This window comes from Neoarius graeffei, chromosome 19 (genome assembly GCF_027579695.1).
Source record: "Neoarius graeffei isolate fNeoGra1 chromosome 19, fNeoGra1.pri, whole genome shotgun sequence".
Lineage (NCBI taxonomy): Eukaryota > Metazoa > Chordata > Actinopteri > Siluriformes > Ariidae > Neoarius > Neoarius graeffei.
The window spans coordinates 34,277,680-34,303,579 of NC_083587.1; the positions used below are offsets into that span (position 1 = coordinate 34,277,680).

Sequence of the window (25,900 nt, forward strand, 5' to 3'; positions counted from 1 at the left end):
CAATATATTTGTCCACGTTAATGAGAGGCTCGCGAACATTAAATGACGTTAACCTCTGTTAGCCTATCAATGCATAGGGCCTGACTAGCCTTTGGTAACACACTAAACGAATTATCTTTCATTTTTGGCACTTTTTCTGTTTGTGTAGATGGGAAGACATACTGAGAATCCAAATCGCCAACATTTGAAATAATTGTTTTGAATTATTTCTTGTCTTATTTAATGAAGGTTGTAATAGAATTAGCCTACATTTGGCTTAAGCTGGATGAGACAGAGACATAATTTTATAGCCATTTGTTAAACAGCTGACAGGGAACGTAATTAACCGTTCCGGGAACGAAATTTTTTTGTTCTAACCGGTTCGGGAACGTCTATTTAATGGTGGAACCCAAAACCGGAAACGTTAAAATTCCGTTTCTGTTCGGAACGAACCAATAGGAAAAAAATTCTGGTTCAAAGCCCTGCTTTTAATTAATAAAAAATAAAGAAAATTAGAAGGTGTGCCCAAACTTTTGACTGGTACTGTAATAAAAAAAAAAATGCCTTTGCCGTTTTATAACCAAATTGGTTCTTAATAGTGTATAAATTACCCGTCATGTTGCATATGACTCTGAATGGCCCTAGAGATCCACTGCCATCAGGATCAATCCAGTAGACGTCTGAAGTTTTTCCCAGGTGCTTATAAGCCTCACACGACTGCTCATAGACAGCTAAAGGGAAGAGAAAATAAGACTGACGGGTCTGTTTGAAACCTGAATGAGCAGTAGTGTTTCATATTGTGCTCAGTAAGAGCAAAATGCATTAACAAAACCAAAACATGCAACAGCAAATTCAAAAACACAACTGCAAAGCTAAAACAGCAAACCAAATCACAACAGCAAAAGTGACAGCAAAACCAGAAACACATCAATTTTTATGTCAAATCTGAAACAGTAGATTCTTATTAAACATCATGTGCTTGTTGCTGATTGGCTACATCACATGTCTGTCTGAGACACTGCAAAAAACAGAGAGCTGAAGGATCCATCCATCTATTATCCGTAACCGCTTATCCTATTCAGGGTCGCGGGCAAGTTGGAGCCTATCCCAGCTGACTACGGGTGAGAGGCGGGGTACACCCTGGACAAGTCGCCAGGTCATCACAGGGTTGACACAAAGACAAACAACCATTCACACTCACATTCACACCTACGGTCAATTTAGAGCCACCAATTAGCCTAACCTGCATGTCTTTGGACTGTGGGGGAAACCGGAGCACCCAGAGGAAACCCACGCAGACACGGGGAGAACATGCAAACTCCACACAGAAAGGCCCTCGTCAGCCACTGGGCTTTAAACCCAGAACCGATAGTGCTAACCACTACACCACTGTGCCACCCTGAGCTGAAGGATGCTTACGGTAATAGGAAATATGAGCCTAATGAACCTACTGATGCTTTTGTTGATGCTTTTTTTTTTGTACCTTTATTGTACATGTTTTTTTGATGAAGGATATTAATATAATATTTTAGTTATGCTGTAAAATTTGCATAGTGTTAATATCAGTATGTGAATACACAAAACCCACTTAAAGGAAGCTATGTTAGTCAGAAGACAGAATTGCCCCTTATGATGATACTATACTGTATGCTTTAATAAATTTGCATTAAATAATTTTCATTCAGTGTTCTATAAGGAGTTATACTTTCCATTTTGAGTTCATGTTGAAGCATTTCTGATTTTCTGAAATATTTTTGATTTTGGTTATGATTGATTATGCTTTTTGTGTGTGGCATGGTGGTGTAGTGGTTAGCACTATTGCTTCACCACAAGAAGGTTCTGGGTTTGAGCCCAGTGGCTGACGGAGGCCTTTCTGTGTGGAGTTTGCATATTGTCTACATGAGTTTCCTCCGGGTGCTCCGGTTTCCCCCACAGTCCAAAGACATGCAGGTTAGGTTAACTGGTGACTCTAAATTGACCGTAGGTGTGAATGTGAGTGTGAATGGTTGTCTGTGTCTATGTGTCAGCCCTGCGATGATCTGGCGACTTGTCCAGGGTGTACCCCGCCTCTCACCCATAGTCAACTGGAAGGGCTCCAGCTTGCCCGCGATAAGCGGTTACAGATAATGGATAGATGAAATTGATTATAGTTTTTGATAATATGTAATGCATTTTGCACTTATGGACCACCATAGTTTCATTACCAGAAACAAAATCATGATGTTTGGCAGTGCTGAAACATGACATTTCAATACAGCTACAGTAACATACGAGATGCCTCATCATAGGAAGTAAGCATAATGCAGCTAGGAATCTGCAATGCATTTCAGGTTAAGGTCATCTTAGTGCACAGTTTCATCTCTTTCAATTTATGCAATAATGAAGAGTTTATTTGAGAGGTAGAGCTGCTTAATGCATTATGGAAAGATTCCCCTTTGTGAATGTTTTAGACAGTAAGAGTCACAGAACTCAACAATCACAAAGAAGCTCAGGTTATATGTTGAGTGATTATCTGTAGTGGAGGTGGTGCTGTCAAGAATCTGTCCTTCATGTAGTCTTGAAATCAACAGAATAAAAAAAGCAATCTTCAAAGTGTGTGCCAGTCTACATTATAAAGGCTATTCTATCAAAAATGTTTGTGAGATTTTAAAAGTTTGAAAGACAAAATTCATCTCAAGCATCCCTGTAGACTTCTTTGTCTGTGCCATATCAGCTTTAAGCAAACATAAGCTTCTGGCTATGAATATAGCTTTGTGAGCTCATTTGAACAAAATTTAACTGTCAAACAATCTTTCATAAGTGACACACCTTTGTTTATGACTCATGTTTCAAGAACTTTATCATATACAGTGGTGCTTGAAAGTTTGTGAACCCTTTAGAATTTTCTATATTTCTGCATAAATATGACCAAAAACATCATCAGATTTTCGCACAAGTCCTGAAAGTAGATAAAGAGAACCCAGTCAAACAAATGAGACAAAAATATTATACTTGGTCATTTATTTATTGATGAAAATGATCAAATATTACATATCTGTGAGTGGCAAAAGTGGCTTTCAGTGTCTGGTGTGACCCCCTTGTGCAGCAATAACTGCAACTAAACGTTTCCGGTAACTGTTGATCAGTCCTGCACACCGGCTTGGAGGAATTTTAGCCCGTTCCCCTGTACAGAACAGCTTCAACTCTGGGATGTTGGTGGGTTTCCTCACGTGAACTGCTTGCTTCAGGTCCTTCCACAACATTTGGATTGGATTAAAGTCAGGACTTTGACTTGGCCATTCCAAAACATTAACTCTATTCTTCTTTCACCATTCTTTGGTAGAACGACTTGTGTGCTTAGGGTCATTGTCTTGCTGCATGACCCACCTTCTCTTGAGATTCAGTTCGTGAACAGATGTCCTGGCATTTTCCTTTAGAATTGGCTGGTATAATTCAGAATTCATTGTTCCATCAATGATGGCAAGCCGTCCTGGCCCAGATGCAGCAAAACAGGCCCAAACCATGATACTACCACCACCATGTTTCACAGATGGGATAAGGTTCTTATGCTGGAATGCAGTGTTTTCCTTTCTCCAAACATAACACTTCTCATTTAAACCAAAGTTATATTTTGGTCTCATCCATCCACAAAACATTTTTCCAATAGCCTTCTGGCTCGTCCACATCATCTTTAGCAAACTTCAGACGAGCAGCAATGTTCTTTTTGGAGAGCAGTGGCTTTCTCCTTGTAACCCTGCCATGCACACCATTGTTGTTCAGTGTTCTCCTGATGGTGGACTCCAGGCCCATTTCAAGCTATTTGGGGGCCCTACGCAAAGGGGGATCTGGGGCCCATAATTATCCCCCCCTCGACGAAAGGCCTTATGGCTGCCTACCCACTGAAGACTTAATAAATAAACATCACACATATTGTAATCATTCTTACGATTTTTACTTAATAAATGAACTCTTTACATTATTATAAATAATTATCAAACCCAATTAAACACAAGAATAGACAAAATACACACACACACACACACACACACACACATATATATATAAATCAAATATGAAAATAAGACAAAGTAATATAAAATGTGCAAATAACACAACACTAAATATTTACAGTATATACACAAGTAGAAATAACTTCAAATGGTGATTAAATAATTACAAACATGAATAAGAATCTTAATAAGAACCAGCACACACAGAAAAGTGAAAAAGGTATAGAAAAACACATAAAAATTTAAGAATACACAACTAGAATCATGGGCAAAATGTCTAAAACTGCTGCTTGCGGGCTTTGGCTTCAGCAAAGGCAGCCACAATACCCTCCATGTCCAAAGACCTGCGGACATCACATTCAATTGACATCAGTGCCAGTCCGGAGAGCCTCTCTTGGCCCATGGCGGACCTCATATAGTTCTTAATAAGCTTCAGAGCTGAAAAGCTCCTCTCACTTGAGGCAGCTGACACAGGAAGTGTAAGAAGTAAACGTAGTGCAATGCTTAAATTGCTGTACAAGTCTAGTAGCTTCTCACTGTATATGTAGTCAAGCATGTCAAATGGGCAGGTGGATGCATTATCTGGGTTTCTTAGCTGAATTACTGCATTAATATCCGACCAAGGTCACAAACGTAGCCTATTTATGTAAAAAAGAGCTTTCTTGTGAGCCATCCCCTGTCCTACTCCATTCATGCTCACGACACACTAGCTACTTCTGATGAAAGCCATGCAGCTCGCTGAAACTAACTCTGACTATGACATTTTGATAAACACAATAAGTTAATCTGGGAGAAGTTGACAGTCTTTCACCTATTTGTGTGGCACATATTAGAATTTTTAGGCAGTCCTTGCAAGTTTGTAAGCCTGTTGTGCATGACAACGTTTACATCACTGTTATAAACACTGTCTACAAGATAACTACCATTAACGTAAGCTAGCTACCAAATTTGCTTGTCGACCCGCTTGGTATTAATGAGTGTGTACATTCTCACTTACCAGTGTCTTGTTTTTTTCTGTCTTCCTCTTCCCTTTTCTTCTTTCTCTTCTGGCTCCCTGAGGGGTAATTTCGCTTCATATTTGATTTTTTTTTTTTTTGCCACAGAGCTCTGCAACCACTTGACTGGATAGAGATGGGCATTGAGGGGTTGACAACAGACTGTCATTGCACTTTTCGACCAAAGCATGTAGGGAGGCGCTGTTGTGCATTAGGGCGCCCCCCTTGGAACTAGGGTATTTCAACAAGTGTCATTAGGCGCTGCACTGCCGCGCTCAAAAAGTTGTCATTGCTATTGAGTACATAACCAGTCGTTCGGCAGCAGGGGCCCTTTGAGGGCTGGGGCCCTAGGCAATTGCCAAGTCTGCCTACCTTGTTGCAACGGGTCTGGTGGACTCATGAACATTAACATTAGCCAGTGTGAGAGAGGCCTTCAGTTGCTTAGAAGTTACCCTGGGGTCCTTTGTGACCTCGCCAACTATTACACGCCTTGCTCTTGGAGTGATCTTTGTTGGTCGACCACTCCTGGGGAGGGTAACAATGGTCTTGAATTTCCTCCGTTTGTACACAATCTGTCTGACTGTGGATTGGTGGAGTCCAAACTCTTTAGAGATTGTTTTGTAACCTTTTCCAGCCTGATGAGCGTCAACAACGCTTTTTCTGAGGTCCTCAGAAATCTCCTTTATTCATGCCATGATACACTTCCACAAACATGTGTTGTGAAGATCAGATTTTGATTGATCCCTGTTCTGTGCCCACTCAAACCTGATTGTCATCCCATTGATTGAAAACACCTGACCCTAACTTCACCTTCAAATTAACTGCTAATCCTAGAAGTTCACATACTTTTGCCACTCACAGATATGTAATATTGGATCATTTTCCTCAATAAATAAATGACCAAGTGTAATATTTTTGTCTCATTTGTTTAACTGGGTTCTCTTTATCTACTTTTAGCACTTGTGTGAAAACCTGATGTTGTTTTAGGTCATATTTATGCAGAAATATTGAAAATTCTAAAGGGTTCACAAATTTTCAAGCACCACTGTACTGTTCATAATCTTCCTTGCAAAATGTAATTATTAGTTTGTGCATGGATTCTGCAGTAGATTTCCAATAAAAAGATAACTAGAAAGTAAAATAATGACAAATTTTAAAAAACTCAAAAAAAGCATGTTTTAATGGTCATATTTAGCCTAAGACGGTATAAACTAGAATGAAGTATTTGTGTAAGATTGCACAAGATATCGTACAACTGTAATGTATGGGTATTGGAGGTAGGATGCAAGTGCATAAAGTTGGCATGAAGTTTACTCATTTGAATCCATGAATCAGTATTTATTTTCCAGGCAGAGCTCAAAGAACAAACAGGTAACATGATACAAGGGTAATCTATAATCATATTCCAGATAACGAAGCAGAGGTTAAAAGTACGCAGAACTAGAAAACAAGGAATTAGATGAAAAAAGGTTGAGTAATCTACATTAACAATGGCAAGACTTTGCAATGAGACAAAGGCCTATGATGGTATAAACAGGCAAACAAGGGGTGAACTTAAAATGCCTAAACACGATCAGGAACACACACTGATGAAAGGATAGGCCAGGTGGGGATGAGTCTCAAATAAAAAACAAAATCACACATCAAGATACACAAAATAAGAGAGACTAGTCCTCATTGTGCTGGGGAGCATGCCAGGTGCTGAGAGGAGAAATTCATAACAGCAATGTTGGAGCAAAATAATATGGTACACATCTATGAAATATCAAAAATGATTATACATCCAGGCCACTTTTTCCATGGAATAAAAACATGTATTTTATTCCCTTGTAGTGGGTTTACTGATAGCATGCAATATTGTTATCATATCGCTTATCGTATATGTATTACACCACTCTCCCCAATGCATAATGAGTGTGCAATATTGGTACAATATTGCACGTTGTCAAGACAACATGACGTCACACATGCGAAGATCCAATGACATACATGTCAACCTATACAGAATGTCCGTATTTTATACGGATTTGATTCAATAAACGTAGTATACGGGCGTATAAATAAAGTTATGCGGATTCTTTAAAAAAACTTCAATATTTATTTAGAGCTATAATCAATTCCCACGATGATAAACGTACTGTACACCACGGACAGCCAGTAAAGAGTCTCATGAAATCGCGCGTTATCTTGTGGTAGCGAGACTTCGTTCCACTTTTGATCATGCACACACCGCATTGCGAGAATCCCGCCAACCGTGAAGTCATAGACATATAAACATAGACACCGCCTTCTGCGTAGAATCATACGTCATCCTCGCTGCCATATTGGATGGGGCAAAGTGGAGATTCTTCAGCCGTCTCTGATATACAGTAGCCGAGAATAAAGATGCCTCATTCATGTGCTGCGTTTAACTGTACCAACAGGTTTACCGTCCAAATGAGATCACAGGTGAGACTGGAAAAATACTTTGTATTCATTCTGAAGGTTTATTGTTATTAATATTGAATAAAAAGTAACTGGGATATATCATTGCTAATTATCATTCAAATTTTAGATAAATTATTTTAATTTGCATCTTATACGGATTTTATAAGGGAAATACGGATTTTGGAGGTTGGTTATACAGGTTTGATTGACCAAAGGTTGACATGTATGCAATGACAAAACTTTTCTGCTGCGCATACGCAGAATTATTTTTGTCCGCCTGGAAAGAGAGAAGACAAGGCTAATCCAGTGCTACTGCTAAGATTAGCTATGCTATAATTAAGCACTAAATAAACTAAAAACTGAAATTGAAGATGCACTGAACACCTGAAAGGCTACCAAAACTTCATTATATATTCTTCACACATATTTACAAGAGAAAAACATACCAACGGACATTGAAAAACTGGAAAAGAGACACATCAAAGATGTAAAATTTCTGCGCTAGCGAGCAACTGTGACAGTTTGTAAGCAAACCTGGCCGCGAGGTTTGCTTCGTTAAAAGCGGAAGATTTTGAGAGAATTTTGGCTGCCAGCTCGCTCTGTTGTGTGTAGTTCCTGATGTTGATTTTAAAAGTAACTAAGTAAACTACACAAGGAAAGGAATACTTAAGTTACAGTGAAAAATGCTGTGGGGAGTGTGCATGGAAGAGTCTTGGGACAGAAATCTTAGTTTCTCAGTCGTTAGCCTGTGCTACTGATGAACGCTACAGCGGCTGGAAGGTGAATTCACTGCCGTGCGAACAGCGCCAACTTGCAGGTAAGCTAGCGTTAGCCTTCGAGAATGCTGATATGAAGAGAGTGTGTATGCACAATAATAATAATAATAATAATAATAATAATAATATTGTCTGGCTGTTTTTCATGGTATATCAGATATATTCCACTCAGCTAGCATGATACTGAATGAGTCAAAGACGAGTTCAGTATCATGCTAGCTGAATGGAATATATTTGATATACCACAGAAAAAAGTCAGTCAATATTATTTAAAGATTGTTCAGACATACAGTGGTGCTTGAAAGTTTGTGAACCCTTTAGAATTTTCTATATTTCTGCATAAATATGACCTAAAACATCATCACGTTTTCACACAAGTCCTAAAAGTAGATAAAGAGAACCCAGTTAAACAAATAAAACAAAACTATTATACTTGGTCATTTATTTATTGAGGAAAATGATCCAATATTACATATCTGTGAGTGGCAAAAGTATGTGAACCTCGAGGATTAGCAGTTAATTTGAAGGTGAAATTATTGTAGGCTCAGGTGTTTTCGATCAATGGGATGACAATCAGGTGTGAGTGGGCACCCTGTTTTATTTAAAGAACAGGGATCTATCAAAGTCTGATCTTCACAACACATGTTTGTGGAAGTGTATCATGGCACGAACAACGGAGATTTGTGAGGACCTCAGAAAAAGCGTTGTTGATGCTCATCAGGCTGGAAAAGGTTACAAAACCATCTCTAAAGAGTTTGGACTCCACCAATCCACAGTCAGACACATAGTGTACAAATGGATGAAATTCAAGACCATTGTTACCCTCCCCAGGAGTGGTCGACCAACAAAGATCACTCCAAGAGCAATAAATATATTACGTTCATTATGTCTTCTTCTTAAATCAAATAATTAGTTTTCTTTTGTTTCAGACATGTAAAAGCTTTTTACCTTTACCTGACATGTTTTGACGGTGTAACTTCCGTCTTCATCAGAGGGTGATCAGATGGGCTTTTACATGTCTGAAACAAAAGAAAACTAATTATTTACTCCAAGAGCAAGGCGTGTAATAGTCAGCGAGGTCACAAAGGACCCCAGGGTAACTTCTAAGCAACTGAAGACCTCTCTCACATTGGCTAATGTTAATGTTCATGAGTCCACCATCAGGAGAACACTGAACAACAATGGTGTGCATGGCAGCGTTGCAAGGAGAAAGCCACTGCTCTCCAAAAAGAGCATTGCTGCTCGTCTGAAGTTTGCTAAAGATCACGTGGACAAGCCAGAAGGCTATTGGAAAAATGTTTTGTACCAAAATAGAACTTTTTGGTTTAAATAAGAAGCATTATGTTTGGAGAAAGGAAAGCACTGCATTCCAACATAAGAACCTTATCGCATCTGTGAAACATGATGGTGGTAGTATCATGGTTTGGGCCTGTTTTGCTGCATCTGGGCCAGGATGGCTTGCCATCATTGATGGAACAATGAATTCTGAATTATACCAGCGAATTCTAAAGGAAAATGTCAGGACATCTGTCCATGAACTGAATCTCAAGAGAAGGTGGGTCATGCAGCAAGACAATGACTCTAAGCACACACGTCGTTCTACCAAAGAATGGTTAAAGAAGAATAAAGTTAATGGTTTGGAATGGCCAAGTCAAAGTCCTGACCTTAATCCAATCCAAATGTTGTAGAAGGACCTGAAGCGAGCAGTTCATGTGAGGAAACCCACCAACATCCCAGAGTTGAAGCTGTTCTGCACGGAGGAATGGGCTAAAATTCCTCCAAGCCGGTGTGCAGGACTGATCAACAGTTACCGGAAACGTTTAGTTACAGTTATTGCTGCACAAGGGGGTCACACCAGATACTGAAAGCAAAGGTTCACATACTTTTGCCACTCACAGATATGTAATATTGGATCATTTTCCTCAATAAATAAATGACCATGTATAATATTTTTGTCTCATTTGTTTAACTGGGTTCTCTTTATCTACTTTTAGGACTTGTGTGAAAATCTGATGATGTTTTAGGTCATATTTATGCAAAAATATAGAACATTCAAAAGGGTTCACAAACTTTCAAGCACCACTGTACATACACATGGTACAAAATACAGAAAAAACATGTATGCTTCCTGTTATAGTCCAAAAAAGAATCCGCCAAAACAGCAATACTAGCCGCAGCTGACCCCAAAATAACACACACACACACACACACACACACACACACACACACACACACACACACACACACACATCCAAATAAGAAATTAAACAGGTAATGTTTTCCTCAAATCATTGCTCCTTGTTGATCACTGTAACATGGTAAGGCTAGAGTAAAATTGTCAAGCTTCTCCATGTTTAGGAGACACATTTCATATGAATGTCTGAATGGAGTTACTGGAATTATAGGACTGTGTGTACATACAGGAGTGACAGGTAGCTCCGGCATACCCAATGCCATCACAGGAGCAGCTGAAGGTGTCCCAGGTCTGAGTGCACGTTCCTCCATGCTCACAATGATTGGGCAAACATCTGGAAAATAGGAAGGAGAATCATTAGCATAAAATCAGTTTCACATTAAATACCACTACAGCTTTGTCCTTCTGTTCAAAGTCACACAGCTTCACCTTGGGGTGGGGGGCAAATTACTGTGCATCCATGAGGGACCAGTTGCCTTATGATGTGTTTTGATCTGGGTACTCACTGGAAAATATTATTAGTTCCTGGGCTGAATAATAAGGTGATAGTAGGAGTCGTAGTAAATTGAAAGAACCATTCATGCCTGGTCTCCACTTTTTGTTGGAGTGTGTGTATTTTCAGGATTGACATAAACTACAGTTCCTTTTAAGCACAAAATCCTTTCATCAAAGACTTTCCTTGATGGAAGTTGCACTGGCATCATTAACAGCAGAAACAAGCCATGAGACAGGAAATTGGCATTAGTCATAGTCAATGTACAGAAAGCCAGCGTCCTAAAAGACAACTTTAGCATTCTCGCACACACACACACACACACACACATACACTGTTCATATTGTTGTAACACAATTGTTGAAGGGGCGGCACGGTGGTGTAGTGGTTAGCGCTGTCGCCTCACAGCAAGAAGGTCCGGGTTCGAGCCCCGTGGCCAGCGAGGGCCTTTCTGTGCGGAGTTTGCATGTTCTCCCCGTGTCCGCGTGGGTTTCCTCCGGGTGCTCCGGTTTCCCCCACAGTCCAAAGACATGCAGGTTAGGTTAACTGGTGACTCTAAATTGACCGTAGGTGTGAATGTGAGTGTGAATGGTTGTCTGTGTCTATGTGTCAGCCCTGTGATGACCTGGCGACTTGTCCAGGGTGTACCCCGCCTTTCGCCCATAGTCAGCTGGGATAGGCTCCAGCTTGCCTGCGACCCTGTAGAACAGGATAAAGCGGCTAGAGATAATGAGATGAGATGAGACAATTGTTGAAATATGTAAAGAATAAAATACAACAGGGCAAGCAGTTATCGAAAACTCACTGATAGCAGCATGGGGTGATACAGCCCAATACAAAGCAGGGCTTCAGTGATGTGTCTGTGCCCACAATACAACTTCGTTCTTATGATCTCTTGCTATTACCTCTCTTTAAGTAAATAAGACAGTAAGTTACATACATACAGTGCTCAGCGTAAATGAGTACACCCCCTTTGAAAAGTAACATTTTAAACAATATCTCAATGAACACAAAATTTCCAAAATGTTGACAAGACAAAGTTTAATATAACATCTGTTTAACTTATAACAGGAAAAAGTAAGGTTAATCATATAACTTAGATTACACATTTTTCAGTTTTACTCAAATTAGGGTGGTGCAAAAAAGAGTACACCCCACAACAAAAACTACTACATCTAGTACTTTGTATGGCCTCCATGATTTTTAATGACAGCACCAAGTCTTCTAGGTATGGAATGAACAAGTTGGCGACATTTTGGCCACTGTTGGATTTCTGAAGAAGAACAGGGTGAAAGTGATTCAGTGGCCAAGTATGTCTCCTGATTTGTACCCAATCAAACACCTATGGGGAATTCTGAAGAGACAAGTTGAGCATCACTCTCCATCCAGCATCCAGTCACTAAAAGAGGTCATTGTTGAAGAATGGAAAAAGATTGATGTTGCAAAATGTCGCCAACTTGTTCATTCCATGCCTAGAAGACTTGGTGCTGTCATTAAAAATCATGGAGGCCATACAAAGTACTAGATGTAGTAGTTTTTGTTGTGGGGTGTACTCATTTTTGCACCACCCTAATTTGAGTAAAACTGAAAAATGTGTAATCTAAGTTTATATTATTAACCTTACTTTTTCCCGTTATAAGTTAAACAGATGTTATATTAAACTTTGTCTTGTGAACATTTTGGAAATTGTTTGTGTTCATTGAGATATTGTTTAAAATGTTACTTTTCAAAGGGGGTGCACTCATTTACGCTCAGCACTGTATACACATACCTACATTACATACCATACATACATACGTACATGCGTACCATACATGCATACATACCATACATACAGTGGTGCTTGAAGGTTTGTGAACCCTTTAGAATTTTCTATATTTCTTCATAAATATGACCTAAAACAACATCAGATTTTCACACAAGTCCTAAAAGTGGATAAAGAGGACCCAGTTAAACAAATGAAACAAAAATATTATACTTGGATCATTTTCCTCAATAAACAAATGATCAATATTACATAATTGTGAGTGGCAAAAGTATGTGAACCTTTGCTTTCAGTGTCTGGTGTGACCCCCTTGTGCAGCAATAACTGCAAATAAACATTTCCGGTAACTGTTGATCAGTCCTGCACACCGGCTTGGAGGAATTTTAGCCCATTCCTCCGTACAGAACAGCTTCAACTCTGGAATGTTGGTGGGTTTCCTCACATGAACTGCTCACTTCAGGTCCTTCCACAGCATTTCCATTGGATTAAGGTCAGGACTTTGACTTGGCCATTCCAAAACATTAATTTTATTCTTCTTTCACCATTCTTTGGTAGAACGACTTGTGTGCTTAGGGTCGTTGTCTTGCTGCATGACCCACCTTCTCTTGAGATTCAGTTCATGGACAGATGTTCTGACATTTTCCTTTAGAATTCCCTGGTATAATTCAGAATTCATTGTTCCATCAATGATGGCAAGCCATCCTGGCCCAGATGCAGCAAAACAGGCCCAAACCATGATACTAACACCACCATGTTTCACAGATGGGATAAGGTTCTTATGCTGGAATGCAGTGTTTTCCTTTCTTCAAACATAGCGCTTCTCATTTAAAGCAAAAAGTTCTATTTTGGTCTCATCCATCCATAAAACATTTTTCCAATAGCCTTCTGGTTTGTCCACATGATCTTTAGCAAACTTCAGAAGAGCAGCAATGTTCTTTTTGGAGAGCAGTGGCTTTCTCCTTGCAACGCTGCCATGCACACCATTGTTGTTCAGTGTTCTCCTGATGGTGGACTCATGAACATTAACATTAGCCAATGTGAGAGAGGCCTTCAGTTGCTTAGAAGTTACCCTGGGGTCCTTTGTGACCTCACTGACTATTACATGCCTTGCTCTTGGAGTGATCTTTGTTGGTCAACCACTCCTGGGGAGGGTAACAATGGTCTTGAATTTCCTCCATTTGTACACAATCTGTCTGACTGTGGATTGGTGGAGTCCAAACTCTTTAGAGATGGTTTTGTAACCTTTTCTAACCTGATGAGCATCAACAACACTTTTTCTGAGGTCCTCAGAAATCTCCTTTGTTCGTGCCATGATACACTTCTCCCAACATGTGTTGTGAAGATCAGACTTTGATAGATCCCTGTTCTTTAAATAAAACAGGGTGCCCACTCATACCTGATCATCATCCCATTGATTGAAAACACCTGACTCTAATTTCACCTTCAGATTAACTGCTAATCCTCAAGGTTCACATACTTTTGCCACTCACAGATTTGTAATATTGGATCATTTTCCTCAATAAATAAATGATCAAGTATAATATTCTTGTCTCATTTGTTTAACTGGGTTCTCTTTATCTACTTTTAGGACTTGTGTGAAAATCTGATGATGTTTTAGGTCATATTTATGCAGAAATATAGAAAATTCTAAAGGGTTCACAAACTTTCAAGCAACACTGTAAACTTTGCTTTTTTATATACATGAAGCCAAGAATGGTTGCTAGATTTGCGTGATAAAACCAGTCCAACTGTCATTGAAAACAGCTTGATTTACAGGACTCAAAATCAGAACCACACAAACGTTATATACTATAATGACAAGTGTTTTACTGGGAAATATCCCACTCATATTTTTCATACGAGCTACATCCGGGACATTGAGAAGCAATACCATGACATAAATCTCTCTATGTCACTCGTAGGAAATCAATGAATTGTTGTGATAAATTTGGGTACTTTTTGTTTGTGAATATGTCTATATAATAAAAAGAAAATCATATGTTAACTTGAAGATATGAAATTTATCTTTTTCTGTTGAAAATGTCACATGCTATACAAAATACATTGTGGATCTGAGTGACATATTTAAAATAATATTGGATGGCTTTGAGTGGTATATCAGATATGTTCCATTCAGCTTGTTCAATATCCATTGCATAGATATTGAACAAGTTGAAGACGAGTGGCTGAATGGAATATATCTGATATACCATGAAAAAAACAGCCAATATTATTATTATAATACATATAACATATACATTCAATGGAACAATTATAGATTTTACAGAAAGTTAAGAACAGGGGGGTAACTTACCAATATTGAATGCTGATTTTGATCGAATGTAATTCAGTGTTCTGTCAGTCCAATGTACAAAGTCAAAGTTCTAACAATAAAAATGGTTCAAGTCCAAAAAGCCTGAACAACCCAACTTATATACAAGCGATGTACAGGTTGACAGTTCAAGTTCACAGTTACTTTTGGCCATAGTTAATTGTTACACTGCAGTTGTTCGAAACAAAAGGGCTTTGCTGAGTGAAGTCCACAAGTGAAGTCCTCTTGTAAAAGTCTCTGTCACTTTTCCTCACCTCCAAGTAGAACTTTGACAATATTTCCGCTATTGCTCTCTTTTCCAGTTTTTCAGTATGTTTTTCTCTTGTAAATATGCATGAAGAATATATAATGAAGTTTTGGTAGCCTTTCGGGTGTTCAGTGCATCTTTAGTTTCAGTTTATTTATTTAGTGCTTAATCCGAGCACTGAATTAACCACGTCTTCTCTTTTCTGGCCAACAAAGAAATGATTGTGCGCATGCACAGCAGAAAAGTTTTGTCATTGGATCTTTGCATCAGCTCTGACGTGTGACGTCGTGTTGTCTTGACAACGTGCAATATTATAACAATATTGCATGCCCGTTCTCCATTGGGGAGAGTGGTGTAATACACGGAGGATAAGCAATATGATAACAATATTGCATGCTATCAACTAGAAGGGAATAGAATACATGTTTTTATCCCATGGAAAAAGTGGCCCGTATATATAATAATTCCCGATATTTCACACGGATGACGTCACTCCCAGTGTTTTCCCGCTGACTTGATGCATGTTGTCAAAATTTCAATTGGTTTAAAATTACAATTCTTTTGATTATGTGCATATTTTTGTGCGGTGTCCATATAATATAAAGAACATTACACAGTGACACAAAGATATGAAGTTAATTTTCTCGTGTTGAAAATATTTTCACTTGTTTGCTTTGTTCATTCGTGAATATGTTCACCACTCGAAGATAAACTTCATATCTTTGCGCAACCATCCTCTATATACAATACACCACAGTATTTTGGAGTTGAAATAATAAAAAAAAATCCCCAGAGCCATTATAAAATATCAGCACTCTTGGAATATCACTTGTCAATATATTAGTGGACCAGCAATTACCGTTATATAATGTTTTTGTTTTGTTTTTTTTAACAAAAACCTAGGACTTGTGACCATCTTTGCACATGATATGTGAAACTTAGGCAGGAGTGAAAAGTGTTGCATCTATATGTTGCAATAAGTGACTAGACAGGCCACTAACATGTATATTTTATGTTTTTCTACATACAGTATATAGCAAATGATTTAAGGTGGTCATGAGATACTAAATTGAGGAAATGAAACATGTTGGAATGTTAGTAATAATAATAATAATAATAATAATAATAATAAACATGCATTTACCAGTCTGCTTCATGACACTATACACAAAATCTCGAGCTTACTTACTGAAAAAACACTGAAGGTTACAGTGTGAAAAATGTTCAACCCCTTGTGGTAAACATGCAACAAAACCCTCACTCCCATTTTTTGGTGCAATTCTCCTCCCAAACTTTGAGGACTGATGGAAAAGGCATTTCCTAAGACATCATACACAAAATCAAGGCTGCATAATCATCATGCTGACATCCAGGGCCGGATTAACATGGCCAGGGGCCCCTAGGCTACAACTTGCTGTAGGGCCCCCCCCCCGGCCACCACCATCTTATCCCATCTACCTGTAAAGAACTGTCTATTTTCTAGATTTTAAAGTTTTTTTTTGTTTTTTTCATTATTAAACTTATTAAACATTATATAATTATATTTTATATATATATATATATATATATATATATATATATATATATATATATATATATATATATATATAAACATTATATAAACATTATTAAACGGTAGTGTCATGATGACTTGCACTTGCCAGTTGGGTTTCATTAGGTTTAAAAAACCCTGTTAGTTTTGGTATATTGCTCAATAGAGCTTTGTCACGTTGGGCTTTTTGCCGTTGCGCCTTTGAGCACCGCTCTCGTATTTTCTGTCACACATGTTCACTGTTCAACTGTGGAGTGACATCGTGCGTGACGTCTAACATTTATATATGGAAGGCGGCTTTGCCTCACCCGATCAGCGTCCGTTTATTTAAATATTCATTTTGAGCCAATGAATATGAAGGGTTTTTTTTTTCTTTTGACCAATTGGGGGCCCCTAGGCTGAAGCCATATGAAGCCTGTGCAGTGATCCGGGCGTGCTGACATCCATCCATCCATTATCTGTAGCCGCTTATCCTGTTCTACAGGGTCGCAGGCAAGCTGGAGGCTATCCCAGCTGACTACGGGCGAAAGGCGGGTTACACCCTGGACAAGTCGACAGATCATCGCAGGGCTGACACAGAGACAAACAACCATTCACACTCACATTCACACCTACGGTCAATTTAGAGTCACCAGTTAACCTAACCTGCATGTCTTTGGACTGTGGGGGAAACCGGAGCACCCGGAGGAAACCCATGCAGACACGGGGAGAACATGCAAACTCCGCACAGAAAGGCCCTCGCCGGCCACGGGGCTCGAACCCAGGACCTTCTTGCTGTGAGGTGACAGCGCTAACCACTACACCACCATGCTGTCATCATACTGACAACATATGGAAAAGATTAACATAATTACGCTACATGGATCCTCCATCTTTGTCCCTAGCTTGAAGCTATAATTAAATAACCAAAGATAAAATAATTAAAGGCTTCACTGTGTTTTCTTCTTGATGCAATTAGTCATCTGAAAAGTCATTAGCCAAGGGTTCAGAAGTGAAAGATGGCAGCTCATACCCCAGTTTTCACAGAATGATTTCTGAGGCTGCTCTTGTCAGTTGTGTGGGTAACTCATTAGCACAGCTGAACACAGCATGAAAAAAGTTGCTTGTTGGTCTCATGCTTTGCGGGCAGAGTTATGAATATGGAAGTCTGCAGGGAGTTTTTTTTGTTCTTCCACCTTCTACTGGAGGGTGGTATATGTTCTGTTGGGACATTATCTGTCAAGAATATTAGGATTAATTGAGTTAGCGCCCTTACCATCTGCTGTTGGAGCTTTACACCATGAACTTATCCAACACCCACAACGTCTCTGTCACTGAGAGCACACATGGGTGGCCTTGCCACTGACTCAGTATAATAAAAACCAAGTTACACACTGTGAAGACCAATTTGTCTGAGGCTGTGTTCATTTTTATTTGTTTTTGAGGACTGTTCTTTCCATAACAGTGAAAATCAAGCCTGGCTTAATCAGGTAAAAAGCCACTCTGAATCATACCTTTGCTTCAGATGAATATGTCAGAATGATGGTAATTCAGTGGTATTCAAAAATGCAGTTTTTAATTGGTTACCTCCTTTTAGATGACTTCACATATCTTCATTTAAAAGATTTACCCACAACCTACACTGCAAAAAATTATATCTTAGCAAGTGAAAATATCTTGAAAATAGTTGAAATGATCTAGCATTTCTTATTAGAAGAACACAAGACACCAATTTTGAGATTATTAAACCTAGTTCTAGATTGCAACCAACTTATTCTAAGATGTCTTACCAAGTGTAATTATCTTACTGCACTGGCAGATTATTTCACTTGATTATAGTCTAAATGTTCTCAAATTTATTATGTTTTTCCTTATATTAGGATGGCTAGTTTTTGCAGTGTACTACTATGAGCAGTATGCAAATTATCAAAGCGACCTGTGTGCTAATGTTGCGTTTGACAAAGGCTTATAACTCATCTCATTCTCATTATCTCTAGCCGCTTTATCCTGTTCTACAGGGTCGCAGGCAAGCTGGAGCCTATCCCAGCTGACTACGGGCGAAAGGCGGGGTACACCCTGGACAAGTCGCCAGGTCATCACAGGGCTGACACATAGACACAGACAACCATTCACACTCACATTCACACCTACGGTCAATTTAGAGTCACCAGTTAACCTAACCTGCATGTCTTTGGACTGTGGGGGAAACCGGAGCACCCGGAGGAAACCCACGCGGACATGGGGAGAACATGCAAACTCCGCACAGAAAGGCCCTCGCAGGCCACGGGGCTCGAACCCAGACCTTCTTGCTGTGAGGTGACAGCGCTGGCTTATAACTCATGATTTCTAATTCATAATTTCTGAACCACGACGGGGCGTCACGGTGGTGTAGTGGTTAGCGCTGTCGCCTCACAGCAAGAAGGTCCGGGTTCGAGCCCCGTGGCCGGCGAGGGCCTTTCTGTGCGGAGTTTGCATGTTCTCCCCGTGTCCGCGTGGGTTTCCTCCAGGTGCTCCGGTTTCCCCCACAGTCCAAAGACATGCAGGTTAGGTTAACTGGTGACTCTAAATTGATCGTAGGTGTGAATGTGAGTGTGAATGGTTGTCTGTGTCTGTGTGTCAGCCCTGTGATGACCTGGCGACTTGTCCAGGGTGTACCCCGCCTTTCGCCCGTAGTCAGCTGGGATAGGCTCCAGCTTGCCTGCGACCCTGTAGAACAGGATAAAGTTGCTAGAGATAATGAGATGAGATGAATGAACCACGACGAGGAAAAAACTAAGAAAATGTCACCTCAGTTTGAAATTCCAAGTACAGCACATGATGCGGTATTGTAGTTGAGTCACTAAACCTCGAGTCCGAGTCCAGTCTCGAGTCCCCAGTGTTCAAGTCCAAGTCATTAAAGAAAATTTCGAGTCGAGTCCGAGAACAAGACTCCAACCGCATCATTTGACGGTGGCTGTTGCTGCCTTTATGTGAAACCTTCTCTGCTGCTGTGTTGGACTAACGTTACTGCTCGACTGCCCTATTTTAGTTAATAGGCTACAGATAAAAAGCTTGTTCATCGCTCAGCAAGCCCCGCCCACTATCAACAGGGCAAATAACATGAGAGAGGGTTAACACTAGCTAGTTCATCGGTCAGCAAGCGAGCAATGAACATAGCGTGTCAATTACTTCTCTGGGTGGACTCTTACCAAATGGTGATTGAAGTTCGAGGTTGTCCCTGTCATCTCCTCGATAGTTCTCCATATGGAACACACAGCAGTGCATTTTTTCCCACTGCACAAGAAATCTGTATAAGCAAAGCGGACAATCCTAGGGGCTTCTCTCCAGGCGTTTTAGCACCATTAAGTTAGTTTGTTCCTGAACATGACATATGAACAGGTGACCGTGCATTCTCTTGCACAAAATTAGTATAAAAATTAATGTAGATATAAATATCTTACACCAAATGATTATGGCATGTTGCAAAAAAAAAAAAAGAAAAAAAATCTGAGTCCTTGTCTCCAATTTACAAGTCTGAATGCAGTTAATGCACGAGTCTGAGTCATCAGTGCTCAAGTCCAAGTCAAGTCACAAGTCCGTAAAATTAGGGCACGAGTCGGACTTGAGTACTGCAAGCCTAACGTGATGTCAAATCAACAACACTGCTCAACTTCAACTTCATAATGACTCTGTTATTTCAGTGTTGAATACAGAAACAAGGATTGGGTACATGTGGTGAGGAAGGACACAAGTGCGTAAACTCAGTGCTATAATTAGGGGAATCCAAGAATCATCAGAGTCCGCAATGGGGGATCAAAACACAAGCAGACAACATCAAACAGGGATAATCCATAATCAGTGTTCAAACAGAGGCAATAGTTAAAAACCAGAATTAATAGAGAAAAACGAAGGCAAAAGGCTCAGACTTAATAATTCAAAAATCATAACATAGAGCAGGTGAACACAATCGACCAACAACCCAATGACAGGACAGGGGATAGAAACAGGACTTTTTATGTTGATCTGCCACTTTCAACTATACTAAATATTACGGTGCCTCAGTATTGTAAGACAACACACTCTCGTGGTGATAAATTATTTACTCTTCTAGCACCATTCGTTCTGTGACTAATCTTGACATAGCTAAAGTTTTTGGGTGTTGTTGAGCAGAAAGCACATCCCTGATTATTCTTAATAACTTGAAAGCTCTAAAACATGGAATATTAAGGATGTGCATTAACTAAAATCGAAAATGGCATAGTACTGTCTTCCCAATTAGCAAATGAGCTGTAAGAGATTTAAAATTTTGTGCACATTGTGTTGACATTTTTTAGACCTATGTCTAGAGCTGGGTAACTGATTAACTCATCACGTTTCTTATTGCAAGTCATTCTCATTCTAAGTGTAGTTTTGTCTTATTAATTACATGTGATTATCAGAGTGCTAAATGGTGTGCTACCTCAGCACTGATGTGTAACCATGAAAGGGCTGTAGCACATTGTGGCAGCAGGGGCACGGTCAAGCATTGGGTTGTGAATCGAGGGTGGGGCCAGGGAAGGTGAACGGCAAGGTCATTACACCTGTTGTCAACTAATGTTGTGTGTGTGTTGCAGTGACGGTGGAGCAAAGAAAAGGGGGGAGAGAACGAAGAGAGGGGAGCCCTCCCGACCAGAGCACCTGGGTGTGTGTGTGTGTGCGCACGTGACTGAGTTTTAGTAAAGCTGAAAAGCAGTAGGAATAGAATTAAAATAAAGTCTGTGTTCTTTCGATTACGTTCATTATGTCATGTATTACATATAGTTAGTATTTTTCTTTTTTTATCTGACATCTAATTTCTAGGTTTGTTTACCTGACATGTTTCGACGTATGACTGTCGTCTTCCTCAGAGTGTCACCGGATGTTGTTGGTGACGCATCTTTTATCATACATACATCAGAGGAATAACGGAACGCATTCAAAGAGCAATGAGGAAACACAACATTAACACACCTGTCAAACCACACACAACACTCCGTCAGATCCTGGTTCATCCCAAAGACAGAATACATCCGGACAACAGATGCAACACCATATATGAGATTCCATGCCAATTATGCAATAAAACTTACATCGGGGAGACAGGAAGGAGTTTCAACACAAGAAAAAATGAACATAAGAAAGAGTGCGAAAAGGACACAGCTACAAGACAAACCCGAACAATAAAAGAAAAGGCACAACAGGAAAATTACAAGTCAGCTATAACAGATCACTGCAAAAGAGAAAATCATATTATGGACTGGGGGAATGCCAGAGTCATCCGCACAGAAGATAATAAACATCAGCGCTGGATCAGGGAGGCCATAGAGATCAGTAAGCGAAGTCCGAGGACCATCAACCGGGATGAGGGAGCATACATGCTTTCCCATACCTGGAGTGCCATCTTGCAGGGGACGAACAGACAGTAGAAGGCGTGGCCGACCTGTCAAACCAGACAGGAAGGCCACGCCTTCGGAAACATCAGCTGATAAAAGATGCGTCACCAATAACATCCGGTGACACTCTGAGGAAGACGACAGTCGTACGTCGAAACATGTCAGGTAAACAAACCTAAAAATTAGATGTCAGATAAAAAAAGAAAAATACTAACTAAAGTCTGTGTTGACACCATTTCCCGCCTGTCCGTGCTTCAGTATTCCTCCCACACCAAAGTCATCCTACAGTGGTGCCGAAAGCTGGGATACTGAAGGAAACCGACACTTGACCACGCCCCCACTGCCACACACATAAACCCACACTAAGGCTCAGTGAAGGAACTGTTCTTGAATGCATTAACAATCAATCAATAAGTGCAGTGCCATTTTTCCTAGACTGAATAAAGCTTGTTGATGTGGTTCTGAGCAGGGAGTCTGGAAGGTCCTTATACTCTTTGTTCATGTTCTGTTTGGGTCAAAATAAGCAGTTTCTTTTTTTTTTTTTAATAGAACTAACTGGTTTGTATCACTTCCCTCACTTGCAGCCAGGGATTAGAAACAATGGACCTCATTTAAAGAAGAAACTTTTATTATTCATCACATGCACACTTCAAGCACAGTGAAATTCATCCTCTGCATTTAACCCATCTGAAGCAGTGAACACACACACAGAGCAGTGGGCCCTTGCCAGCTGCTGGGTTCGAACTCAGAACCTTCTTGCTGTGAGGCGACCGTGCTAACCACTACACCACCGTGCCACCCATGGAAAAGAACTAGAAGTAACTCCCATGTTCCTCAGCCCCTCCAGTCAAGCTCCAAAAGGAATGTGCCTTTTTTCAGTCATGACTTTAAATAACACTGCCACTTTTGCCGCTTTTCCACTACCAACGCGGCTGAGTTGGGCTGAGCCGTGCCGTGCTGAGCGGGGCTGTTGGAGTTGCATTTCGACTACAACCGCGCTGAACCGTGCTGGCTGGAAGTGGGTGGACACATTGGGTGGAGTTAGCGAAAGTGGGTGGACGTCACGTGATGTCGTTATGCGGCGCAAACAGTGACATCAGTGACCTTGTAAGCGGTAGTCTCACAACCCGGAGAGTAAACAATAAACATGGAGGACATGGAGTCGTTAGTGTTGCTGATCTTGGTGCTGTGGCTTGTTGTCGCCGACAACGCCAACAGACACTGGCAAGAGCGTATAGATGAGGCGAGGCGCATAAGGCTTCATAATTCTCGTAATTCTCCTTCTTCCGGGTTTGCGGTGTTTACAGATCCCAGCGTGCTCGCGGGGCGTGTGTGGGTGTGTGAGGACACTCCTCCTCACCAATCAGTGCACAGGGGAGTGTCTCCTCACGCCCCTAGCCTCACTCAGCTCGGTTTGGCTCGCTTCAGCCCCACTCCAAAACCGTGCGAGTTTTGGGTGCTAAGCAGGGCTGAAGCGAGCTGAGTCGTGCTGTTCTTAGATAGTCGAAACGCGAGCCGTGTCGGGCTGAAGTGAGCTGAAGCGAGATGAAGTGAGCTGAAAAAGGGTAGTGGAAAAGGGCCATTTGAGAAGGCTCGATATAGCTGTAAAAATATCAAACAAGATATGAACAAATTTATTTGTAAATTGTTTGTATGAACATTTACGCATGAAATTTGGTATTCTGGAAAATCTCAAATTTAAAAAAAAAAGTTTTCTAGTTTCTTCCTGCTCCTGAGTGTGTGTAAATTTACGCATAAGAAGACAAAATACTATAACCAAGTTTAAAAAAAAAAAAAGTTCTTCTTTAGCTTTCGAAACAGAAAGCTAAAGAAGCTTTCTCAAAGAAGAAGCCTTGTCATAGGATTTTACATACAGTTTCCCAAAAGTAACAAACCAAAGAACCTTTCAGGATGCTAGATGGAGCCTTTATTTTTAAGAATGCAGTGTACTGTATGTGGTGGTGTGAAGGGTGGTCATGTGCTCAAGACTATTACCTGTCTATAATGGCACATGTATCCAGACTGACATTCTCAAAAGCGCCTATCCTGCCCTGCTCCACTGCTGATATGTCGGCTAGCTGATCGTCCACCTGGATGAGCTGCATGCATCCCTGAAACAAGCGCTGCGAGGGATATGCCAGTGTCTGCAGGAAATAGCCTGTACACAGAACAGCAAGATACACGCATCAGAACCATTACAATTTATTCTTAAAGGAAAAGGCAACTTTTGTACAAAACCAGGTGTGTAATAGGAGAAAAACATATACGTAATCAATTCCGTTAATTATTTCCATTATATATCGAACATGAAAAAATATTTTTAACTTTGAAATCATGAATTGACACAGAGGAGTCAAAGTTGGAGGAGTCAGACATTTTGAGATTGTGGGCAACTATAAACCAATCAGAATCTTTCGTTAATGCGCCTCCCTCTGATCTGTGACGTCACTGGGCCCATGAAAACAGTGTTTACAGATTTACGCTGCATATTTCGTACTGTATATTTGGATTTTTTTCTTTAATTAAAAAAACCAAAAAAACAAGCAGATCACTGTGATTAGGAGTCCCGGCGGGTGGCTTGTATTCGATTCGTTTATATCCCGACCTTGTCAGCTGTCAGATTTATGTTCATGGACCCGGTAAGCTGGTAAATAATATTTATTTTTTTTCTTTACCAAATTCTAACAGAAAACGAGAGCGCCCGAAAGGGAAAACCGAGCCGAGCCGCTTCACGCATGCGCAGTAGGCTTTGTAGGACAAATCCAAATAGGAGTCATTCAGGATTCAGCCATGTTTTTGCTCCGTGTTTTTACTCAACCAAAGTTATACAGTATTATGAGCTTTAAGTTGCATAAATAAAACCATTTGGTGAAACTTTGAAGAAGCGATTGTACTGGTTTTTTTTTTACCTTATTACCATGAAGCACTGAAGAGTTCTTTTCAGTGGTGGGCCGCATGACGTCACGCAGTAGATCAATATGGCGGAACGCATCTTCGCTGAGCTCAGCGCAAGCCCATATTATTAAAAGTTAAAAGATACTGTTATGCGGCCTGTTCTTTCTCTATAAATTCCATGATCGATTACTTTATATATTTATCTATCTATTTGTGGTGATTTTGTACAAAAGTTGCCTTTTCCTTTAATGTAATAAAAAATCTCATTTGCTTTCAAAAAGATAAGTCTACTTGTTGATTTGATATAAATAATATGGCAAATATTGAAGGGAAAAAAAAATCTAACAGGAGTCTATATTGCCAATATATTGTGCATTGAATTGTCCTAGTTGTAATTACTACATTAACCTCCTAGGGCTTAGCGGTCACATGCGTGGACAGCACTTTATGGAAATTCGGAACAAGAATCCACATATGTGGACATACTTTTTCTCTAAAAGTACATCTTATCAAAAGATGATGCTTAGTTTTTATTCTAATCAGGTTCTAATAAGCCCAAATAGCAAAGAGAAATAAAAAAAATACATGTAAAAAAACAGCTTGGGCCTTAGGAGGTTAATCAATGCAAAATGTTTTTAGTTAACAATATGGCTTCCACCCTCATTATATGGCAGCTTATAAACTAGCATTTGATTTCTGCACAATGAACTAGAAGTAACTCCCATGCTCCTCAGCCCCTCCAGTCAAGCTCCAAAAGGAATGTGCCTTTTTTCAGTCATGACTTTAAATAACACTGCCACTTTGAGAAGGCTCGATATAGCTGCAAAGAATGAAACAACTGTTCTCAAAATTAAAAAAAAAAAAAGCATAGGTGGTGGATACTTTTT

At 40.0% G+C, this 25,900-nt stretch overlaps 1 protein-coding gene across 1 annotated transcript in view; it reads right to left on the minus strand.

Annotated features, from left to right (window-relative positions):
* LOC132867605 (contactin-associated protein-like 2) overlaps positions 1-25,900 on the minus strand; it is a 386,791-nt gene that overhangs the window by 235,140 nt on the left and 125,751 nt on the right. Inside the window, exons 10-12 of the mRNA XM_060900588.1 lie at positions 24,114-24,276; positions 10,588-10,694; positions 591-710 (exon numbers count right to left, since the gene is read on the minus strand). Of these exons, the coding sequence (XP_060756571.1) occupies positions 591-710; positions 10,588-10,694; positions 24,114-24,276 (390 nt within the window). The remainder of the gene's footprint in view (positions 1-590; positions 711-10,587; positions 10,695-24,113; positions 24,277-25,900) is intronic.